This window comes from Panthera leo, chromosome C2, assembly GCF_018350215.1.
Source record: "Panthera leo isolate Ple1 chromosome C2, P.leo_Ple1_pat1.1, whole genome shotgun sequence".
NCBI lineage: Eukaryota > Metazoa > Chordata > Mammalia > Carnivora > Felidae > Panthera > Panthera leo.
The window spans coordinates 80,712,067-80,733,966 of NC_056687.1; the positions used below are offsets into that span (position 1 = coordinate 80,712,067).

At 40.6% G+C, this 21,900-nt stretch overlaps 1 protein-coding gene across 3 annotated transcripts in view; it reads right to left on the reverse strand.

Annotated features, from left to right (window-relative positions):
- Positions 1 to 695: 695 nt before the first annotated feature.
- The window catches only part of KNG1 (kininogen 1), a 28,314-nt gene continuing 7,109 nt past the window's right edge, over positions 696 to 21,900 (reverse strand). Inside the window, exons 4-11 of one of the 3 annotated variants that reach the window (XM_042903345.1) lie at positions 18,574 to 18,746; positions 17,584 to 17,691; positions 10,644 to 10,728; positions 9,606 to 9,778; positions 4,713 to 4,820; positions 4,509 to 4,595; positions 3,011 to 3,088; positions 696 to 933 (exon numbers count right to left, since the gene is read on the reverse strand). In XM_042903345.1, coding sequence (XP_042759279.1) covers positions 853 to 933; positions 3,011 to 3,088; positions 4,509 to 4,595; positions 4,713 to 4,820; positions 9,606 to 9,778; positions 10,644 to 10,728; positions 17,584 to 17,691; positions 18,574 to 18,746 — 893 coding nt within the window. In that variant the 3' untranslated portion in view covers positions 696 to 852. The other 2 variants (XM_042903347.1, XM_042903346.1) reach the window with 2 other exon arrangements.

The following is a 21,900-nucleotide window of genomic DNA, read 5'->3' on the forward strand; positions in this document are numbered from 1 at the left end:
TTAAAATCTCTATTGCTTTTTAAAAAGATGTTTATTTTGAGAGAGAGAGAGCATGCGCACATGAGTGGGGGAGGGGCAGGAAAGGGAGGGGAGAGAGAGGGAATCCCAAGCAGGCTCCTCAACGTCAATACAGAGCCCGATGCAGGTCTCGATCCCACAAACCATGAGATCGTGACCCGAGCCAAAATCAAGAGTCAGACGCGTAACCGACTGAGCCACCCAGGTGCCCCTTTATCACTTTTTATTCTACTGGCTTCCTATTTTCTCCTTTCCTCAGACCAAAATGATAATTTTACCTTTCTTCAAAAGGTGTTTGAAATTAGGTATTTTCTGATAAGAAGTTGGTAGCATATTAACAAAAGATTTTTCTTTCTTTTTTGATAATTATCTGGATCATAAAAACCAATAATAAAATGAAATTACCTTTAGGTTTAGGCTGGGAATCAGGAGGAGGAGGAAGGGAAGGCTGAGAGAGAGCCCTCAGATTGCTGGTAGAAACCTGACCCGCTAACCCTGTATTGAGCACCCATCAGGAGGTCTTGGTTAGCAAAGCCTCACTTAAAGGATTCCTGCCCTGGTTAGCAAGGACGCTCTAGAGTTGGGCTATGAGTTTCCATGGCAGAGCCGTAGCACTGGCTCTCCCACCCACTGGGTTTTGCTGAGGATGGTGTGGCCAAAAGAAGACCACCAGGAACGAGAGCATCAAGACTGAACTTTATTTCACCCAGCAACAGAACAGTAAAATGGCATTCTTCTCTGTAAATTGTATCCCATCTTCTTGTCCTTCCACGCAGGGCTGGTGATAGGGGTTGTTGGGGCTACTGGGCCAGGCGTGAAGGTTCTGCCCACTGGTCAAGAGACCTCACTCCCAGCTGCTGGCTCGGCCCCTGCCTCCCGAGGTCGGCCCATGTATTCGCAGGGCCTTAGGTGCCTCTGTAAGTATAGTAAAACTCTGTTAATCTGCTATCATTCGGTAAAAGAAAGGTGAAGCCACCAGTTGACAAGACGAAACTTTTTCCTGACATCATCGGTTCTTTATTTAAAAGTACAGATGATATTTGAAATGAAATAAGAACTTGGAGGTTCAAATGCATCCAATGAATCGAAGTAGCAGGGACACATTCATCCGCAGTAAGCGCAGCCATTTAAACCCCTATCTTGTCTCCCTAGGCAAAAGCATAGCAAGGCTTAGAAAATAAATGCCTCCTCGTGGTATAAGGCACTTGGAGACAATCACATTGATCATACTGTTCTCCTCTGCAAAAATCAGTACCTTCAATGTCACAGCAAAAAGATGATCTGATCATAAAGGGAGGCCAGACAGGAATTTCCTCATAAAATTTCTGAATGAAATTTGCATCACATCTTATGATATTCCCTTGTCAATGATTAAAAAAAGGTTTTCCTTGGCAAGCCTGCCTCTATATTCCTTCTTCTGCTTTCCATCCTTATCATTAAACTCAGAGCTGCTAAAAACTAAGGATTACTTGATGTGGTCTGGACAACAAATAAACAGGCAGAAAACTCCTATTTGAAAGCCTTGTTGCAAAGGCTCCTTAATGACTAAACGGAGATTATGGGCTTACAGGAAACACTGTCACCCAGAAAGAGACTTATCAGGACAGCTTTTTCATGTGGGAGTAGTGTAACTAGCCCTTTTGGAAACAGAAAATCAGTTCATCTACTTCCACCCTATCCTCTCTTTGGCCACGCTGGCTTTCTTTCTTGTCCCTCTTTATAACCTCTGGAGGTTTTATTATTTTTATTTTTTTCCCATTAAGAAATTCAGCATTCAGTCTCTTGACTTCCCTTATTTGCACTTGTGCTCAGGGATCAGATGCCACACTTTATTCAGAATGTCACAAATCTTTGTACGAAAATCGATGGCATGCATTTTAAGGTACACACTCGTCATCAGAAAAGCAAATTGCCACAGGCCATAAGGCACATCAGTTTGTCCATTTTCTGTGCTAGTTAAGAAAACTTCTGAGGAAGTCCCAGAGAGGATTTAGGGTTCTGCACACAGTTTTATGTCATCCAGAGATTGGCGGTGTCCCCACTGGGAGTCTCACCCCTTCTTTCTAGGCTGTTCTGAAGCTTCATGGCTCTCAGTGCATTGTATCAAGATATTTAGACAGTGGAGGGAAGGAATGCTGACATGCTAAAGAAAGACTCATGGCTGCATAAATTAATACAAAGCATCAGAGAGATCAAAATCATGAAATTCTTTGATTTCCACAGTTGGATTCATTCCATTAACTGGCTTCCAGGGGCGTCCGGGACATTTGGGGGAGGTTTTTTCTGGAAAGTCAGGTATCAGGTTAAATGAAAGGCTATTTTTTTCTATCTGGATGTCAGGGATCCAATCATCATCAATCTCTGTGGGAGTTGGTGGTGTGTTAGACATCACAGCTGCAATGAGATCTGAGTCCTGAAAGTCAGGCAAGGTAACTGCTATACCTGGCTGGGCTAGGGGAGGGAGGGGTGTTGGCCCTTCTGTCTTCTCTTGTGTCTGTGCAGAAGAGGTAGTACTATCTTCAGAAGAACTTGCCAAATGCTCTATTCTCCAACCATTGTCCTTTTCATTGTCTTTTCTTTTATTTTTATATTTTCCATGGCCATGACCATGCTCATGGGTATGTCCATGGGCTAGGCCACGTCCCCTTTGATGTCCATGGCCAAGGCCATGTCTCCCTTGGTGTTCAAGATCATAGTCAAGTTCCTGTTGATGTCCATGACCAAGGCCATGTTGCTGTTGATGTCCATGGGCAAAGCCATGTTGCTTTTGATGTCCATGGGCAAAGCCATGTTGTTTTTGATGTCCATGGCCAAGGCCACGTCCCCTATTGTGCCTATGGCCTTGGTCATGCTCATGTTTATGGCCATGGCCAAAGCCATGTTTTATTTGCTTTCCATGACCCCAGCCATGCCCACGAGTGGGTCCTTGTTCTTTTCCTGAATCCTGCTCTTCATCTTGTACAGATGCCATGGAAGTGTGGGGTGGACTTACAGTTGTTCCTTCTTTTGTTTTCTCCACTTGTACTGATCGGAAAGGTGAAAAACCTGGAGGCCTTTTCATCAATGTGGTCTAAACAGGAAATATTAAGATGAATGCATTACTGTGAAAACCATACTATCAATGAAGACAGAAGGGACTGAATCTCGGCAACGCTATCTTGGTTTACAATGGGGCAAGTCTACCAGACTTTAAACACTATATTAATATTGAAAAGAGGATGAAATGAGTATTTTTTCCTCTTTTGATTGATTTTATAATTTGTGGGTATTGTTCTTAATAATCTAAGCTGGAGAGTTTTTTCTTCATCTGGAAAAGTTGGTGGTTGAACTACATGATCTCTAGCGTACCTTCTAAGTCTATGATTATATACGCCACAACACATTATTTATTCATCGATACTGTTTCTTTTAGCACAATTACTGTCTTTATCCTAAAAGGTCCTATGTGGGCTTTTATGAGCTGAATATCTAGGGAGTGTATATCCACAATGACTTTGTTGGACTGAAACACATTAGGACATGTTCACAAGCTTGAAATGCAGTCTTTGTATAATGTTTGTGTTAGGCTATATACGTACATACACATGGCAAAAACCTAAGTCAGAAAAAGAGTGAGAAGAGGCCGAATGCATTGAAGATACGGACTTGTGGGTTATTTCTACCTACAATTTCACTACCTGTGAGAATGTGATGGTTGGAAGCAATGTCTGGCGGTGCAAAGAGCATGGTTTTGGGCGTCACACCAGTCAGACCCTACTAGTTATCAGCATGACAGTGAATAGGGTGGGTTCTTATTTGATCTAGATTTGAATCCAAGCATCGCTGGCTTCACTTCTCCCATCTGTAAATAGGATAATAATAGCACTTGCCTCATAGAGGTGTCAGGAGGAAAATATGTGTGAGTCTGGGACAGAGATGCACTTCATACTGTTATTATTCACCTTAGGACCTCAGCATCTTTGTAATATTTAGTATCATAACATTGACAATGGGGAAAGTCTCACTTACCTCCCAGGGATCTTTTACAAATTAAAAAAACGATGCAAACCAGTGCTTCCCAAACTTGAACATGGGTATGAATCCTATAGCGATCATGTTAAATGCAGATTTTGAGTCAGTAGATGTGGAGTGGGGCTGAGATCTGCATTTCTCCAGAGCTCCTTAGACATTAGCAGTGGGCACTGGAGAGCTGTGCCTCGTCTCAGGCTCTCCTCGAAGGTACACAGCTTGTGTCAACTCTCCCAGCAGGGTGTGCACTTTGCCAAGAGAGTACGCACTGACAATGGGATGCTGACAATGCGTGACAAGTAGTTAAGAGGGCTGCTGCTCTCATTTCTAGCCATAAAGAGATCAGCACAGAAATGTGAGAGTTCTCCCCAATTTAAGAAGATAGTTTCCCAATTCACTTAAATAATGGTTTATTTCCAACCCCCAAATAGGACTTCAGAATGAGCAACATTGACCCAAGCTGACTGTAATGAGAATCATACCTCTCCCCGTGATTGACAGTGGACAGTAGGGTAAATTTTCTTCTCCCAAGGTATCACATAAACTTCAGCTTTACAGTCTAGAATTTTCTATCCATGAAAACAGAAGTCAAAAGAGAGAACAGTGTTATTCATGAGATGCTTAAACAAGTATAACACATCAAAAAGGTTTCCAAGGAACAAGTATACAGTTGTGTTACTACTCACTCCAAATTTATTGGTATTGCAACTTTCTGTCAACTCTTCATTACTTTCCTTGGAGCACGTGGTTTCCCTGGCTGTGAACTCAATAGAAAATTTCTTTCCAGCCACCACCTGGAAGATTAGCACAAAGGAGGAGCCTGATTAATATTGTTTAATAAATCATATGTTTTTACCCTAAGGACTTTTAGGGAAGAATATTGCCATTTGAATTATATACTGACCAAATGAGAGTTGCACAGAAAAGTACAAATGTTTGACAACAAAACTTTCAATCTGTATGCATGTGAAAAATATTTGGCTAATGGCTAGTCTCATTTCCTTTTCTAATGGGGGGTGGAATCAAACTGTAATTTCTATTTTTATATTTTTCTGAGCTTTATTGTTCAACCGCTGCAAAATTCATGAATGACTCAAGGGTGCAAGTTGTAATGGAATCTAAGAAAAGTAGGAAGAAAAACTTAAACATTTTCTTTGAAAATACTGAGAAATACTGAGTTAGTACCAGCATAGAAATTATGGAATTAGAAAAATTATTTGCATTTTTGAGCTTCCTTCTCTTTCTTTTTGATATTAAGAATTTGGTTTTTTTTTTTTTTTGTTTATTTATTTATGTTGAGAGAGAGGCAGTGAAAGGGAGAGAGAGAGAATCCCAAGCAGGCTCCACGCTGTCAGTGTTGAGCCCAATGCAGGGCTTGAACCCACGAACCATGAGAACATGACCTGACCCAAAACCAAGAGACAGATGTTCAACCGCCTGAGGCCACCCAGGCACCCCCAAGAATTTGTTTTAATCTCTATCAACAGCATTAGTCATTACACAATGCTGTCTTCCATTAAGCAATTTATGGCCCCAATTTTTTTTCAGTCTAGGAGAAGCACAATTTATTTACAAAATAAAATCATGTTTTTAAACCACTCTGACTTTAACCAAGTCCCAAGTGTGGCTTTTTAAGTCATTTTAAAATGTCATATCCTATACTTATTCTATCCTTGAAAAATACACGGTATAAAAATGTTTTTATTAGGTATTGAAAAGTTGGTGTGGTTTCTAGACCAAGGTATTTGGTATTTAATTCTAGTATTTAAGTGTGTGTGTGTGTGTGTGTGTGTGTGAGAGAGAGAGAGAGAGAGAGAGAGAGAGAGAGAGAGAAAGAGATTATGTAGCCATTAAGAGAATACATCATGCATATCTGTTGACCTGGAGGGATGACCCTTAGTGAAAAAAATGAAGTTATGGAGTGATAGTAGAATCCAATTTTTATAAAAGCAAATGTCAACAGCTTCCCTGTCTCCTTACACTTTGTAAAAACATGGGGAAAGCATGATGGGAGGCAGGTGAGGAAAGCAGAATTGTAGGAAGAACTAAAGCTCCTCCTCCCTCTTTCCTGCCATGGTCTTGTTGGGTAAGCATGGTTAAAATCTTAAGACGAATATAATATTTAACTTCTAAAACTCCCAAGTGTATGTGTAAGTGGTGAAGAAGGTTCTAAGAGAGTGTTAGAGTCTATGCTTTGGTGGTTATTAATTTTCTTGCTCATTTCAGAGTATACTTTGATCCAATTTTTTAGCCTTAGGGTTGATCAATGTGATGTTGCCTTAGAAAGCTGACAACATATAATGCAAACCACAGTTGTAGACCCAACTTTAATCAGGGTCCAGAGGGGAGGACCTTCTGTTTGAGGGCCTCAAGGTCACATCCATATTGCCATCATCATCAAGTATCATTCTTATCAGAAGTCTTCCTGCTTAAATCCATCCTGCCCAAGTTTTGCTCTTAAAGTGGAGAACGCTATATAGCAATATAAGTTCCATATGCATTTTAAAAATTAAATTAACAAGCTAGAAAGATATAAGTAAATATTCATCAGATCTCAGGATGAGGAAGGTCTTTCCTAGGTGAAAAGCAGAGGAAGGAAACCTAAAGGAAGGAAAAAACTGTCTAAATTTGACTATACAGAAATGAAAACTGATTCTCAAAAATCACAGTAAGCAAAGTAGCAAGGCAAACTGGGAAAAATATGATGTAGGATCAATATAAAGCCCAGCGCCAAAACCAATGTGCAAAGGACGTGAATAGATATTTCAGAAAAGAAGTTAAAATGGTCATTTGTCCTGGAAAAAAAAACATTTACTTCATTAGTAACCAAGGATATGCACCTTAAAAAAGCAATGCAACATCGTTTTTAATCTCCCATGTTGGCAAAGATGAAAACCAGCGATGATGCCTGGTGTTGGCCAGGTGTGGGGAACATGCAGCCTCAATTACTGCTGGTAGGAGTAGAACTCAAGACCATTAATCAGTGTCTAAATATCCAGTTGACGCGAATGTAAATTGGCAAAATTGCCAATGTTTTTGTAATTTGGCAATTTGATTCGTCTTAGACATATACATATCCCTTGACATTTCTAGGACTTTGTCAAAGGAGAAGTTCCTTAATGTGCACACACAGATCCTTGACGTATATTCGTTTGAGCAGAGGCAGGGAGGAACACTGATGGCAGCGGCAGCAGGGGTGAGGCAAAACAAACAGCATGTGACAGAAACCACAGCCATTCACATGTGAAAAATAGAGGATTTAAGAAGTTCTCAGTTTCTGAAATATGACACCAGCTTGAAATGGACATGCATTCAAACAGGACTAAACATGCAAAGCCAAGGCAAGACTAAAACCATAAAATAAATCTCTAGCAACTTGGCAGGTTGGTCATTTGGAGGTTGGCTCTTAGCAACGTCATCTTAATGATAAACTGGGTTTTAGTAAATTGGCTGCTTCCATCAAGGCTGTGCCTCGAAGATCTACGAGCAAATTCTTCTCTTTCAAGGCAAACAGCAACAAAGATTAATTTCTTACAACTAAGTTTGAAATTTTCACAACATTCCCAATTGATCTGGCAAAAGAAGGGATGTGGGATCCCTTCAATTCACAGCATTACCTGGTGGTGTTCCCTGGCATCCTTGCATACATCTAGCGCATACACGCTAGAACGTTGATGTGCTAATTTACAGAGAGAATTGTAACAACTAAGACGGCTATATATTCGTGCTTGGGAATTAGTGGTTCTCTCCCTGACAGCAGACCTCTGGCATGTAATAAAGGGCAGAGGACGGTGCTACTACGACAACATTACGAATAAGGGACATTCACAGGGAAGCGGAGATGTAAATTGCAAAGGAAAGGTGACAAACAGGAGTAGCACAGATTGATATCTTCCCCAAGTGAATTTGGTGTGGGTCACGTGCCAGTGAGACCAGGGAGAGGGTAATGACATGGGGGCGGGGGGCGGGGGGGCAGGAATAAGTGCCTGAGTAGGAGACAGATCAAAGGGTCAGGTTTGATTCACTTTAATACCATTCATTTAGGGGTTTTCTTCCAGTTATAAAAAAAAAACTAAAACAGGAAATTAGAAGGATGGAAATAAATAGCCCATTGGGCTGTCACCTAAAAACCACCACTGTGAATAGTGTGAGGCACCTGTTTCTTTTCAGCATTGTTTTCTGTACTTTAAAAAAATTTTTTTTTAATGTTTATTTTTGAGAGAGAGAGAGAGAGAGAGACAGAGTATGAGCAGGGGAGGAGCAGAGAGAGAGGGAGACACAGAATCCGAAGCAGGCTCCAGGCTCCAAGCTGTCAGCCCAGAGCCTGATGCGGGGCTCAAACTCACAGACCGTGAGATCATGACCTGAGCCGAAGTCGGACGCATTATCAACTGAGCCACCCAGGCGCCCCTGTTTTCTGTACTTTTTCAAAGATGAATGTGTGTTCAGTTTTATGGCTTCTTGTTTTCCACTGCATATTTTAACACGGGTCATTGCCGACACGCCAAGAGCGCCTCAGAAAGATACTTTAAGCTGCTGCTTATTTGCTCCATTTGAAGGGCATGCCAGACATATTTCATCACCTCTGTATTATTGATCATTTTGACAGTTTACCTTTTCTTTTTGGCTTTTATTGTTAAAGCTGCAGCAAATATCACTGTACATAAAGACGACTTCTAGTTTCTATTTCTAGAAATTCAATTATTAAGTCAAAAGTATGAGCTCGTTTTTAGTGATATTTCTTTCACCAGATTATAAAGATCATGTTGGCTTGCTGTAACAGTTTGGTTTTATTTTGATGACTTTTCTTTAGCTGGTATTTACAGAAGCCAGTTTTGAGGTCTACCATAGGACTCTGTTCATGAATACATTGGTCATAGGTTGCTGGAGTGGAAGGAATTTGGGATCTATTAATCCAGGCACTCAATTTTCAGATGGGGCCACAAGGGCTGAGTGAGTCTGAGTGGCTGGCTGTGGGGTTGCTGAGGACATTGGTGGTGCTGTGGTAAAGCTGGGTCTCTTAACCCCTGGACCAGGACACTCCTTTGCCTTTATTGACAGGGCATGGAAAGAGAGATGAATCCCCAGAGGGTACATTTGTAGGAGGGAAGGGTCCCCCAGGTAGGGGAGAAACGACTTGGAGGTGAGAGGGTGAAGACAGCCTGGGCAGTGACAGATGATGGGGCTGAGCCCAAGGCACAAAGTGATGCCACAGAGAGAGATGAGTCCAAAAAGGCAAAGAATGACTCTTGCTTTTCCTAGCACTGAATTTTGTTAATTATAGAATAGTTGCTAGTATTTAGAGAGCGATTGAGAGTTTGAAAAGTGACTGACATATATGTTCTTATTTGATCTTCACCCCTATCGTTTACAGAGAGAAAATGGAGAAAATGTTCTAAGTGACTCTTCCAAGATCACTCACAAAGAATGCAGCGAGGTTGGGACTTGAAATTCAAATCTCCCAAATCCTGTTCACCGTGACACTGGTTCTCAATGCAGAGCCAAGGACAGTGGTAAAATTAGTAAGCCATTCACACATCGGCTATAAGATCACTATTTTTGTAGCATAATTTACAGACCTGTACTGTTGCACTTTTCACGTGGTCAATCTTGAAATAGAACGTTCCATTATTCTCTGCATTAAGCTTTGCAGTGGAATGATTCAGAGCCACCTCCAGCTCTGGGCTGTTGACAGGTATCTCTTTGGCACAGCCAGGGCAAATACTGGGAGGCGGTTCTATAAAATCCTCTCCTGAAAAAAATCAGCTTTTAAGTAAGCGTGTCACTGAAGGAGAAGTGTATCCTACTACCTCCCCTGCACATGACCTGCAGGGTCATTTACAGAGGATCACATGACAGCCCAAGGCCCAGGAGTGAGTGGGTGGAGGTTGTCTGTCTGACCTTCACCTTACTGCCTCTCCTCTTTTCCTCTTCTCAGAGCCAAGTGTGTTTAGGGGAAACATTCAATCAGGAGACACTAGTGGCTCAATTGATATGCTGTACTTTTCCTAAGTTTTTGCATTTGTCATGGAAACTGCAAAAAGCAATGCTTAACTTAAAGGAAAGATTCTCTATGGGAAAAATGTAAGTCCTATTTTTCCGGGGAGCAGGCAGCTTCAGTCATGCTTCTCATCAGGAAATGTATACAACTATCTTCCGAGGATGAGAAAAACTGACGCTTGACATAAGAAATAAGGACTTGGCCATAATCTTGCAGTATTTCCCTTTCCCTCCATTATAACATGTAGGGGAAAAAATCTTTAATTGAAAGGCTTATTTTTACTCTGAGTGGTCAAAAATGAGATGCAGCTTTCCCCATTTACAGCACCTGATTTTAGGGACATCTTGTACAAGGAAACTGGCTGGTGTTGTACCCAGAGGCCAGCAATTTCCCCTTTTGCCACCACATTCCCTCCCGGCTACTTCCAGAGCAGTCTCCCCTATGCCTACCGCCATACTGCTGGGCAGAGATGGGCTAAGTTGTTCTCAGTAAACCTGCTGGTCATATAGACTTTGTGGCAAATGACAGACACCAAAGCACGAGTTCTGTGAAAAGACCTAGCTAGTTGTCCGGGACCAACATGCAGCATAGAGCACAAGCACGCATCAGCTCCTACCTGGATAGAGTTCACACTTCTGCGACAAAGAAGCAATTCTTAGCTGCGGATCCACGTGTGCGTGATCTGTACATTCACCGATATCCTGGTTTTTAAAAAGGACATAGGTACATAAAGTTAACACATGTTTAAGAAGCTTTAAATAAACAACTAGTATACTAAAAATAGTATATTGACTTTACAAATCATCACATAGAGAACCAAAAGAAAACACAGTCTGATCGCAAAGGGAGAATAAAAAACAATTAGTTAACAGCATCAACAATGAACAGTAGACACAAACCCACAGAAACATGATGGGTTTCTGAGATGATAAGAATACCTAGTATAGAAATAATAACCATATAAATGAATGGATAAAATTTTCTTTTAGAAAGGCAAAGGTTTTTAGATTAAGTTAAAAACAAAATTAATGTATTGCATCTTCAAGTATAATTTCTGATCATAAAAAAAGAAAGGTTAAATATAATGAATGAGCAAAGCTATAGGAGGCAAGTATGACAAAAAAAGGAGCTAAAATATAATTAATATTGGAAAAAGTAAAATTCAAGGTAACAAAAAACCTCACAAACGTAGTAAAAAAGATTATTTTATTTTTGTAAAAGATACAGTCTGGAAGCATGGGATCAAGACACATAAAGCAGAAAATGTATAGGAATAGAAATGGATAAAAATCATTGTGGTGGGAAAATTTAATGTACAAGTATAAACCTAAGACAGGCCAAATGGAATAAATAAATAAATAAGGTCACAGAAGACTTGAGTAACATAATAAAGATTTATTTAAATCATAATTTCACACAATACACATGATTTAAAGTGACACTTTCATAAGTATGATGCAAAATTTTTAATTGCTTCCATTCTAGGTCACAAAAACGGCTCAATAAATTTAGCAAATCAAAAACAATACAGGCCATGTTCTTTGGCCTCAGCACCAAAAAGAAAAAAAAAAAAAAAAACTCCCTGAAAATTAATGACGTAAATTGAAACAAATAAACAACTTGGAAATATAAACACATTTGCCTAAATAGGCAGGGTTCCTTGGATAAGGAAAAAAGTGAGAGACGAAAGAAGAAAAATGAGAATTCCACATCATATTGCCAGAGCACCATTTAGAATTACCTTGTGGCTTTATATGCTTTTGTAATTTAAAAAGGGAGATGAGAAACAAACAAAACAACTCCAAATGTAGGTGTTTCTCTCAAAAAATTCAAAAAGGAAACAATAATAAATAGGCTCAAGGAAAATAAGAAGGAGAAAACAAGATAAAGCCAGATTGTAAACTTTTCAAAACTGATAAGTTAGGAAACAGAAAGCACTAGCATTAAAAAATAAATCCAGGGCACCTAAGTGGCTCAGTCAGTTAAACATCCCTCTTGATTTTGGCTCAGGTCATGACCTCATGATTTGTGAGACTGAGCCCGCACAGGGCTCCCTGCTGATAACTAGGAAGCTGCTTAGGATTCTCTCTCTCCCTCTCTCTCTCTCTCTGTCACTCCCTGCTCACTTGCTTGCTCTCTTTCCCTCTGTCTCTCAAAATAAATAAATAAACATTAAAAAAAAAATCCAAAAGATCACTCTTGAGGTAAGGAAAAAAATCAAATGTATATGAAAGACAACATAGCAAAGTATACAGAGGAGTATAAAAATAGAAGAGAATATTATAAACAAGTATATGATCATTTAAATGCCAAAGAAATACTTTCCTCAAAAACTATAAATAACCAATATTGACTTAAAAACAAGAAGAAAACTTGAATAGACCAATGACTGGAGAAGAAGGAGAGAATGCTATTCCTAGTCTAAACTTCCATTCTACTTTCCACCTCCAAATAACAGAGATGTTTTATGGATGAATAATTTCAAAAATTAAGGTATATATATTCCCATGTTATATAAACTGTCTCTGAATACAGAAAATAGTGGCAGAGGTGCTTGCCTGGCTCAGTTGGTGGAGCAGATGACTTTTGATCTCAGGGTCATGGGTTCAAGCCCCACAATGGGCATAGAGATTACTAGAATAACATAAATAAACTTAAAAAAAAAAAAGAAAAGAAAACAGTGGCAAACTATTTTCATTATGTAAAACTGTAATCAAGATATTAAAACCTAAAAAAATAGAACACACATACAAACACACACCCAGAAACTGTTAAGCCACTTTCATTTGTAGATATAGATGTAGAATTTCTAAACTAGAAATAGGATCCAGAAGCATATTTAAATAATAATTAACACTAAACACATAGTGAGTTCAGTTTAAGAATCTAAAGATCGCTGTTAGGAAAGCTGTCAAAACAACATAACAGATTAAATTAGAAAAATTTAATATCATATTTTAACATCTATTCTAAAGCTAAATTCAATACCAATTCCTTATTTAAAACCAAACCAAAACAGAACAAAACTCTTTAAAGAACAGGAATGTAAGGATGCTTCCTTAACATGACAATGAATGTCTGCCTGGAACCCACAGCAAAATAATGACAAAATTCTAGAGGCTTTCCAAATAAAATCAGGCCTAAAACATGACAATGTGTAATCACCATTGTTTCAAAAATTATCTCTGGCTATTTGGGTCAATTCATTGAGATATAGAACAAAAAAATAAGCATCAGAAAGAAGAAAATAAAGGTATTTTTTGCATAAGATATTATTGTATGCCTGGATGAAAAGAATCAATGAGAAGCTGTTAGAGCTAATAAGAATTCAGTGAAGTTGCTGGATATAAGAAAAATAAATAAAAATTGATACAGTTGTATATATAATAACTTATTTAAAAGAGAAAAAATACAAACATAAGGATTTAATTCCTAATAGCAATAACCAACAACAAAAAACAAAATGAATCTAGGATTATCATTAGTGAGAAATATTCTAGATATATATACAGACAAAAAAAAATCACTAAAAATTGTCCATGTCCCCTACAAAAAAGACAAGAGGGAAATATACTAAGATATCTTTGGATATTTGGGAATGTGTGATTCAGTGTTATTTTTTTCTATGTTTCTGCATTTTCTTAAAGTTTTTTATATATGTATATTTCCAATAAAGGAACATATATATAATGTCATATTTTTTAAAGATACAGCGAACACCACATTTACGATATCTTTTTTTTTTAATTTTTTTTTTAACGTTTATTTATTTTTGAGACAGAGAGAGACAGAGCGTGAACGGGGGAGGGTCAGAGAGAGGGAGACACAGAATCCGAAACAGGCTCCAGGCTCCGAGCTGTCAGCACAGAGCCGGACGCGGGGCTTGAACACATGGACCGCGAGATCATGACCTGAGCTGAAGTCGGCCGCTTAACCGACTGAGCCACCCAGGCGCCCCCACATTTACGATATCTTAATTTTGGATGGGGTGAGGAAGCTGGAAGTAGCCCAAAGGTTCTCAATTCTATCGGCATATTTAGTTTACATGAGAAGATTTTAGATCATTCTGATTCCAGGGACACACCCAGGCCAATTACATCAGAACGTCTGGGGGAATGGCCTGGGAATAGGCATTTTTTAAAGCTAGCTGAGTGATTCTAATATGCAGCATAGCCTGAGAACTACTTATGAAACCTCTTATGTGGTGCTTTTCAAGCCTTAGTATGCAAACAAATCACCTGAGGATCTTGTTAATATGCAGATTCTGATTTAGAAGGCATGGGGGTGGTTGAGATTCTACTTTTCTAACAGCTTCCCTGGTGATGCTGATGCTGCTGGTCATTGTAACACACTTTGAACAGCAAGACCTTAAACTATACCAATGTGGGCAGAACACTTCATTTCTATTTCATGCCCTTGAGCTATACTAACACCTCTGTGAGACAGGTGTTTTTCTTCACTCTTTTAAAATTTTTATTTTAATGTTTGTTTTTGAGAGGGAAAGAGAGTGCAATGAGGGAGGGGCAGAGACAGAGAGAGAGAGTGAGAGAAAGAGAGAGTGACAGAATCTGAATCAGGCTCCAGGCTCGAGCTGTCAGCACAGAACCTGACTTGGGGCTTGAACCCACAAACTGTGAGATTATGACCTGAGCCGAAGTTGGATGCTTAACCAACTGTGTTCTTCACGCTTTTATAAATGAGGAAGTGGAGGCCCAGAGAGGCTGAACCAAAAATCTGATTGGCTTTGTGGCTCCAACTGGCCTTAGAGTGTCTCTCTGTGTTGCAAATAGAAAACTAAATTGAGGCCTTACAAATAGATTAAAGCTAGAAAGGATGTAGGCTTATGTAACCTCAAGCCGTTAACTAAATGTAACAGCAGGAGGTGTTAATGGATGCTTGAACGTCAGACTTGAATCAAACTGGCAAAGTTAAATAGTAGTGAGAACATATCTTTTTAGAAGATTACTCTCTTTTTACTGGTTTTTTTTTTATTATGGTAAAATAGATACAGTGTAAAATTTGCTATTTTAACCATTTAAAAATGTACAATTCAGGGGCACCTGGGTGGCTCAGTCAGTTGAGTGTCCAACTTCGGCCTAGGTCATGATCCTGCGTTTTGTGCGTTCGAGCCTCGCGTCGGGCTCTGTGCTGACAGCTCAGAGCCTGGAGCCTGCTTCGGATTCTGTGTCTCCCACTCTCTCTGCCCCTCCCCTACTCACGCTCCATGTCTCTCTGTCTCTCAATAATAAATCAACGTTAAAAAAAATTTTTTTAAATGTACAATTCAGTGGCATTAATTGCATTCAGTCGTGTGCTGCCATCACCACTGTTTCCAAAAACTTTCATCACCTCAATAAACAATTATTAAACAATAAATCCCCATTCTCCCTCCTCCAGCCTCTGATAAACTCTAATCTACTTTTTATCTCTATGAATGTGCTTATGCTAGGTATTTCATATAAGTGGAATCATACATTTGTCCTTTTGTGTCTAGCTTATTTCACTTAGCATGATTTCAAGGTTCATCCACCTTGTAGCATGTATCAGATCTTCTTTCCTTTCTATGGCTAAACATTTTCCATTGTCTTATCCATAGATGACATTTTGTTTACCCATTCATCTGTTGACGGACCTTTGGGTTATTTCCACCTTTTGGCTATTGGGAATAATGCTACAATGAATATTGACATCCAACTAACTGTTTGAGTCCCCGTTTTCAATTCTTTTGGGGTATACGCCTAGGCGTGCAGCTGCTGGGTCATATGGTAACTCTATGTTTTTCTTTTCGAGGGACTGCTAAACTGTTTTCCACAGTGGCTGCATCATTTTGCATTCCCAGCAGGAATATGCGAAAGTTCTAATTTCTCCACAGCTGCCTCATTACTTGCTATTTTCCAATGATTAAAAATTATAACCATCCTCTGGATCTGAAGTGGCATCTCACTGTGGTTTGTATTCACATTCTTCTGATGGTGCTTATTGGCCATTTATAGTTTTTTTTTTAGAGAAATATCTTAAAAATTTTTTTTTAATGTTTATTTATATTTGAGAGAGACAGAGACAGAATGCGAGTGGGTTAGGGGCAGAGAGAGAGGAAGACACAGAATCCGAAGCAGGCTCCAGTCTCCAAACTGTCAGCACAGAGCCCGACGTGGGGCTCAAACCCACGAACTATGAAATCGTGACCTGAGCCGAAGTCAGACACTCAATCGACTGAGCCACCCAGGCGCCCCGAGTAATATCTTTTTAATCCCTTTGCCTGTTTTTAAATTGGGTTGTCTTTTTGTTGTTACATTGTAGAGGTTTTTAATATAGTCTTCATCCTAACCCCTTATCAGATAAGTGATTTGCAAATTTTTTCTCCCACTCTGGGAATTTTCCAATTATGAAATTAGTATATGCTTCAACAGAAACATTGAGAAGGACTGAAGAGTTCCAAAAAGTATGAAGAATCAGAAAAAAACACCTATATTCCCACCTGAAGGTTAATGATATTTTATATTTTGGCATATTTGTTTCTCATCACTATTGATACTTATGTTTACATGTTTGAATGAATCTGTCTATATAGTTCTTTACCTTATTTTTTTTACTTAACATATTATAGCCATTTCACTAAGTCACTAAAAACTTGAAACAGAATCTTAATGTCCACACATATTCCACTATATGGATATACTACTATAATTTACTTAACCATTCCCTACTGCTGAAGATATGTTACTTCCAATGTTTTTCTATTAATAATAAGGCTGAAATTAACACCTTGCTGTCTGGATTCCTCATTTTCTTCCCATAGTTTAGAAGCCTAAAAGTCAAGTTACTGGATTTAAGTCATCCATTGCTTAAAGCAGTCTTTGGCTAAAATGCCAATATCCTTGGGGAGGTCTTCATGCCTTAGCTATCTCTTTTTTTTAATATATATATATTTTTAACGTTTATTTTTGAGACAGAGACAGAGCATGAACGGGGGAGGGGCAGAGAGAGAGGGAGACACAGAATCGGAAGCAGACTTAGCTATCTCAACATGTGCTAATGACGATTACCTTGAGATGCTCTCTTTCAACATAATTTTGGTTCAGACCAAAAGATATCATCTCAGAAAGGGTCTGTAAGGGATGGAGACTCGGGATGTGTTTGTTAGAGATCAGAGCAGGGGAGAAAGGGTGAGAAAACAAGCAGAGACAAGTTGAAAATGAGGGACTGTTCTGGGTAGAGCTTGGAGTCAGGACATTGAGCACATGGGGAAGAAAAGAAGATAGGAAAGTGAAGGCGTGAAAAGACAAACTTGATCATGGCATTATTTTGTCTCAGGCTCTTCCTACTCCCCACTTATATCTGTAAGGGCTATTGCTAGATGTGCAGATTCTCTGACTGGGTAGGTAAGGCAGCCTGACCAGTGCTGAGAGCTTCGGAATCCCCAAGGGAATGTGAACCGGTGAATGTCACCTAACATTTTAGTGACTAAGTCTTCCCACACAGCTGAGACTTTCCACGCTTGGAAATACTGGACACAAAATGCTAAGAACTTTATAATTAGATTTTTGCCTACTTACACCATTCAAAAGGGACTTGCAGTCTGGAGTTAAGAACAGAAAATGTTCCTTGGAGCAATTCGTCTGCACAATTGAGTAAGTAATTTCATAATTCCATCCAGCCACCACCTGAAACAGTTTTGGACTGAATATTTAAAAGGCACTTTAAACATCACTCACAGTGTTATGACGAGTGTAGGCTCTGCCTGGCTCAAAAATATGAACGATGATTATTACCAGGCAGAAGGCATTTCTGAATAAATATTGAGTGCTTTATGACTCTCACTCCCTCCCCACGTGCACGCACGCACATATGCACACGCACGCACCACACTCCTACACATCAAACAACCAAATGCAATCTACACGCGGAGGTACTGTATTTCCTTAAGTAAGACCTAGCAGTATTTCCTCAGCTAGGCGGCAGGAAGAAAGTCTTCCACTGAATTTGTGAAATATGCATAATGCTGTTCTAGATGGATGAAGAAAACTCTGGAACTTGGGTGACTTTGACCAGTAGGTCCTCAGGTTCCCAGACTGCCAGGCAATGAGATTTCTCCTGCTTTATCTGGGCCCCGTTGCACCCTGATAGCTGGCTATGGACATAACTGAGCAAAACACATGTCTTGCATGAAAGCAAATTGGAAGGTCGATTAAAAGCAGGGAATGTTACCGACCAAAGTGAGTCCTTCGTAATTAGAGGCTGAAATGCAAGGGAGCCAGTCGACCGTCACTAAAGGCTTAACGAATGGAGGCAACGAAAAGACCAGAGTTACAAGTATTTACTTTTTTTCCTGATGGTACGGAACCTATGATTTAGAGGGTACCCAGAAAGCTGGGCCATCTTTTTAGATACAATTTAATTTTTGGAGCCAAGTCTGCCTCATGGTAGTGACGTATTAATAAAGTTTTCTTAAGACCCTAAGGACAGAATGGCTTTTCCATTGCACTGTCTCTACAAAGAACATGTAATACTGACTACCGTGCGGAATGAAAAATTAAAGAACAAACCTGTCTGTGGGCCCTCTTGACTTCTCTAAGAGCAAAGAGGTGGGAATGACCGGTGTGGTTGTTAAAATGTTGAATGGCGTGTCTGAGAACGGGCTCCAGGTCAAGGCTCGCAGTCGATATGGGGTGCACACAGCCAAGGCAGTCATACTGGCTTGTCACCACAGGACCCTCGGCTTGACACAGAGCAGGCAAAAGGGCAGCATTAATGACTGAAACCTTCGTTCACATATGCTGCCCTAAATAAGATAACTTAGAAGGCCCTGGTAAACTTTCCAGTAAATCCTAGTATACATTAAAGAAAGAGAAGGCAAGGGGCGCCTGGGTGGCTTAGTTGGTGAAGCAACTGGTTTTCGATTTCAGCTCAGGTCACGATCTCACATTTCGTAGGACTGAGCCTTGCGCTGGGCTCTGTGCTGGCAGCACAGGCCCTGTTTGGTATTCTTTCTCTCTACCCTTTCCCTGCTCTCTCTTCCTCTCTCTCTCTCAAAATAAATAAATAAAGTTAAAAAGAAAAGTGAGGGGCGCCTGGGTGGCTCAGTCAGTTAAGCATCTGACTTTGGCTCGGGTCATGATCTTACAGTTCGTGGGTTCAAGACCCGGGTCGAGCTCTGTGCTGACAGCTCAGAGCCTAGAGCCTGCTTCAGATTCTGTGTCTCCGTCTCTCTCTGTTCCTCCCTCACTCATGCTCTGCCTCTCTCTGTCTCTCAAAAAAATAAATAAATAAATGTTAAAAAAAAAAGTGAGAATGCAAGACCGCTTTTTAGCCAGAGAGATAAACCTATATTATTTACTTAGGAACATCTTACATGCATACTATTGGGCACTTATTTTAAATTTATTTAAAAGTAATTTAAAAAAAAATTTTTTTTAACGTTTTTTATTTATTTTTGAGACAGAGAGACAAAGCATGAACGGGGGAGGGGCAGAGAGAGAGGGAGACACAGAATCGGAAGCAGGCTCCAGGCTCTGAGCCATCAGCCCAGAGCCCGACGCGGGGCTCGAACTCACGGACCGTGAGATCGTGACCTGAGCCGAAGTCGGATGCTTAACCGACTGAGCCACCCAGGTGCCCCTATTTAAAAGTAATTTTAAATCATAGAAGTAACATGAATTTAGTGGCGCCTGGATGGCTCAGTCATTTGAGCATCTGACTCTTAGTTAAGGGCTCAGATAATGATCTCAGTTTGTGGGTTTGAGCCCCACATCAGGCTTCTGCTTGTGCAGAGCCTGCTTGGGATTCGCCCTTGCTCTCTGCCCCTCCCCCTCTCCATCTCCATCTCCATCTCTCTCTCCCTCTCCCTCTCTCTCAAAAATAAATAAATAAACATTTTTTAAAAGGGTGACATGAGGGGCGCCTGGGTGGCTCAGTTGGTTAAGTGTCTGACTTCAGCTCAGGTCATGATCTCACGGTTTGTGAGTTCGAGCCCTGTGTCGGGTTCTGTGCTGACAGCTCGGAGCCTGGAGCCTGCTTCAGATTCTGTGTCTCCTTCTCTCTCTGCCCCTCCCCAACTTGTGCTCTGTCTCTCTATGTCTCTCAAAAAATACATAAATGTAAAAAAAAAATAATAAAATAAAAGAGTGACATGAATTTATACTCTTATAAAAAGTAAAACATTACAGATACATCTTATTTATTTATTTTTTTAGAATTAATTACAACTCCTTGAAGCCTGGCTCAGGGTATGTAATACATTTTGTATCAACTCAATGCAAAAAAGGTGTTTTGCACCTGTTGTCAAGTGCCAGGTGCGGAGCTAGGCACCGTGAGTACATTGATTCGTTAGTAATGGTCACTGCTGTGAAAGAGTTGGGCAAAGTTGAGTGAGAGAGTCAGAACTGCAGATGGGCCATGTCAATATAATTTGGCAACAACTTGGAAAGTCAGGAGCCCAGACTGAGCTCAAGTAAAACTTTCCTGAGGAGAACAGGCCCGAGCCAAGAGGGGCCAAGGTCAACCAGGTAGGGGCACCTGGGCGGCTCAATCGGTTAAGCGTCCAACTCTCGATTTCAGCTCAGGTCATGATCTTGTGGTTTGTTGGATTGAGCCCCCACATCAGCCTCCACACTGACAGTGCAGAGCCTCCTTGGGATTTTCTCTCCCTCTCTCTCTGCCTCTTCCCTGCTTGTGCACATTCTCTCTCTCAAAATAAATAAATAAACTAAAAAAAAAAAAAAAAAAAAAAAAAAAAAAGATCAACCAGGCAACATGAGCAATAAAGCCTGAGAAGGAAGGATAGCTCCCAAGAAAGCAAGTTGAGTCAGGGACAGCAGAGTGGGACATGGTGTATATACATTTTGCCAGGGCTTAAAGCAGGAGGGCGGGGGAGTGGGGGCCTATGGAGGTCAGAACAGTCAGTGGAGAGTCCTCTGCTACTGGGCCCAAGCCCCACCTTGGAGGCCAAGGATTACTAACCATATTCCCAGTCCCCTGGGCTCCCTCATGAGCCTGATGAAAAACCCAGCCCCTCGGCAGGAAAATGCGCGTACTCACAATGCTCTCCACGTAATTTCAGGGTATTCACAGACCCTCTAAATTTGGTTAAGCATGGTCTGCTGTGAGAATGGGGAACCACTGAGGGGATTGTAATAAACCAATGTAACATGTTAAAAAAGAAGTACTTTTGTATTAAATTACAAAGTAGTGTTCCTAACAGATAGCCCTAACCCATGGGTTAGTAGAAGCTCCCACTGTAGAAAGGGGAAGAGCCATGGGGCTGTCCTAGGCCCCTTCGCCCAGTGGGCTCTCCCTGCCCAAGCGAGTGCCATCAGAACAGAATCAGGAGGCCAGGTGGGCGGTGTTCTACAGCCCGTCCTCCATCGTTAGCAGGTGGACACAACCGTCCCTGCAACTGTTTCTTGGTCTCTCTGGAAGTGTGTGTGTCCCAATAAAGACTTCCCCGCTGAGTAGTCATGGCGACCCCCAGTTATGGTGACAGTGGTGGGCAAGTTAGAAAACTGGAATACAGGGGAAAGGGGAGAGAACTAGTGATGGAAGAAGAAAGAACAATGAACAAGAGGCAGAAGGAGATGGAGAAGAGAGGAGGCGGGTCGGCCTCCTCTGGGGCAGCTGTGACTGGGGGTGGGGAGGGGAGACTAATGGGGGGCTGGAGAGAGGTGGAGTCTCTTCTGTGTCCCAGTGATTTTCCACCCTGCCCCAACATTTCTAGAGAGAGGTTTTTAAAATTAAAAGAAAGATTGTGACTTTTGATTCTGAAACACATCTGGTTACAAAGGTTTCAGATGAGGGATGTGGACCAAGAAGTACATTCTGAATGTTTGGCTAAGCTTTGCCGCTCACTATATACAATTGCCGTGTACTGGATGATA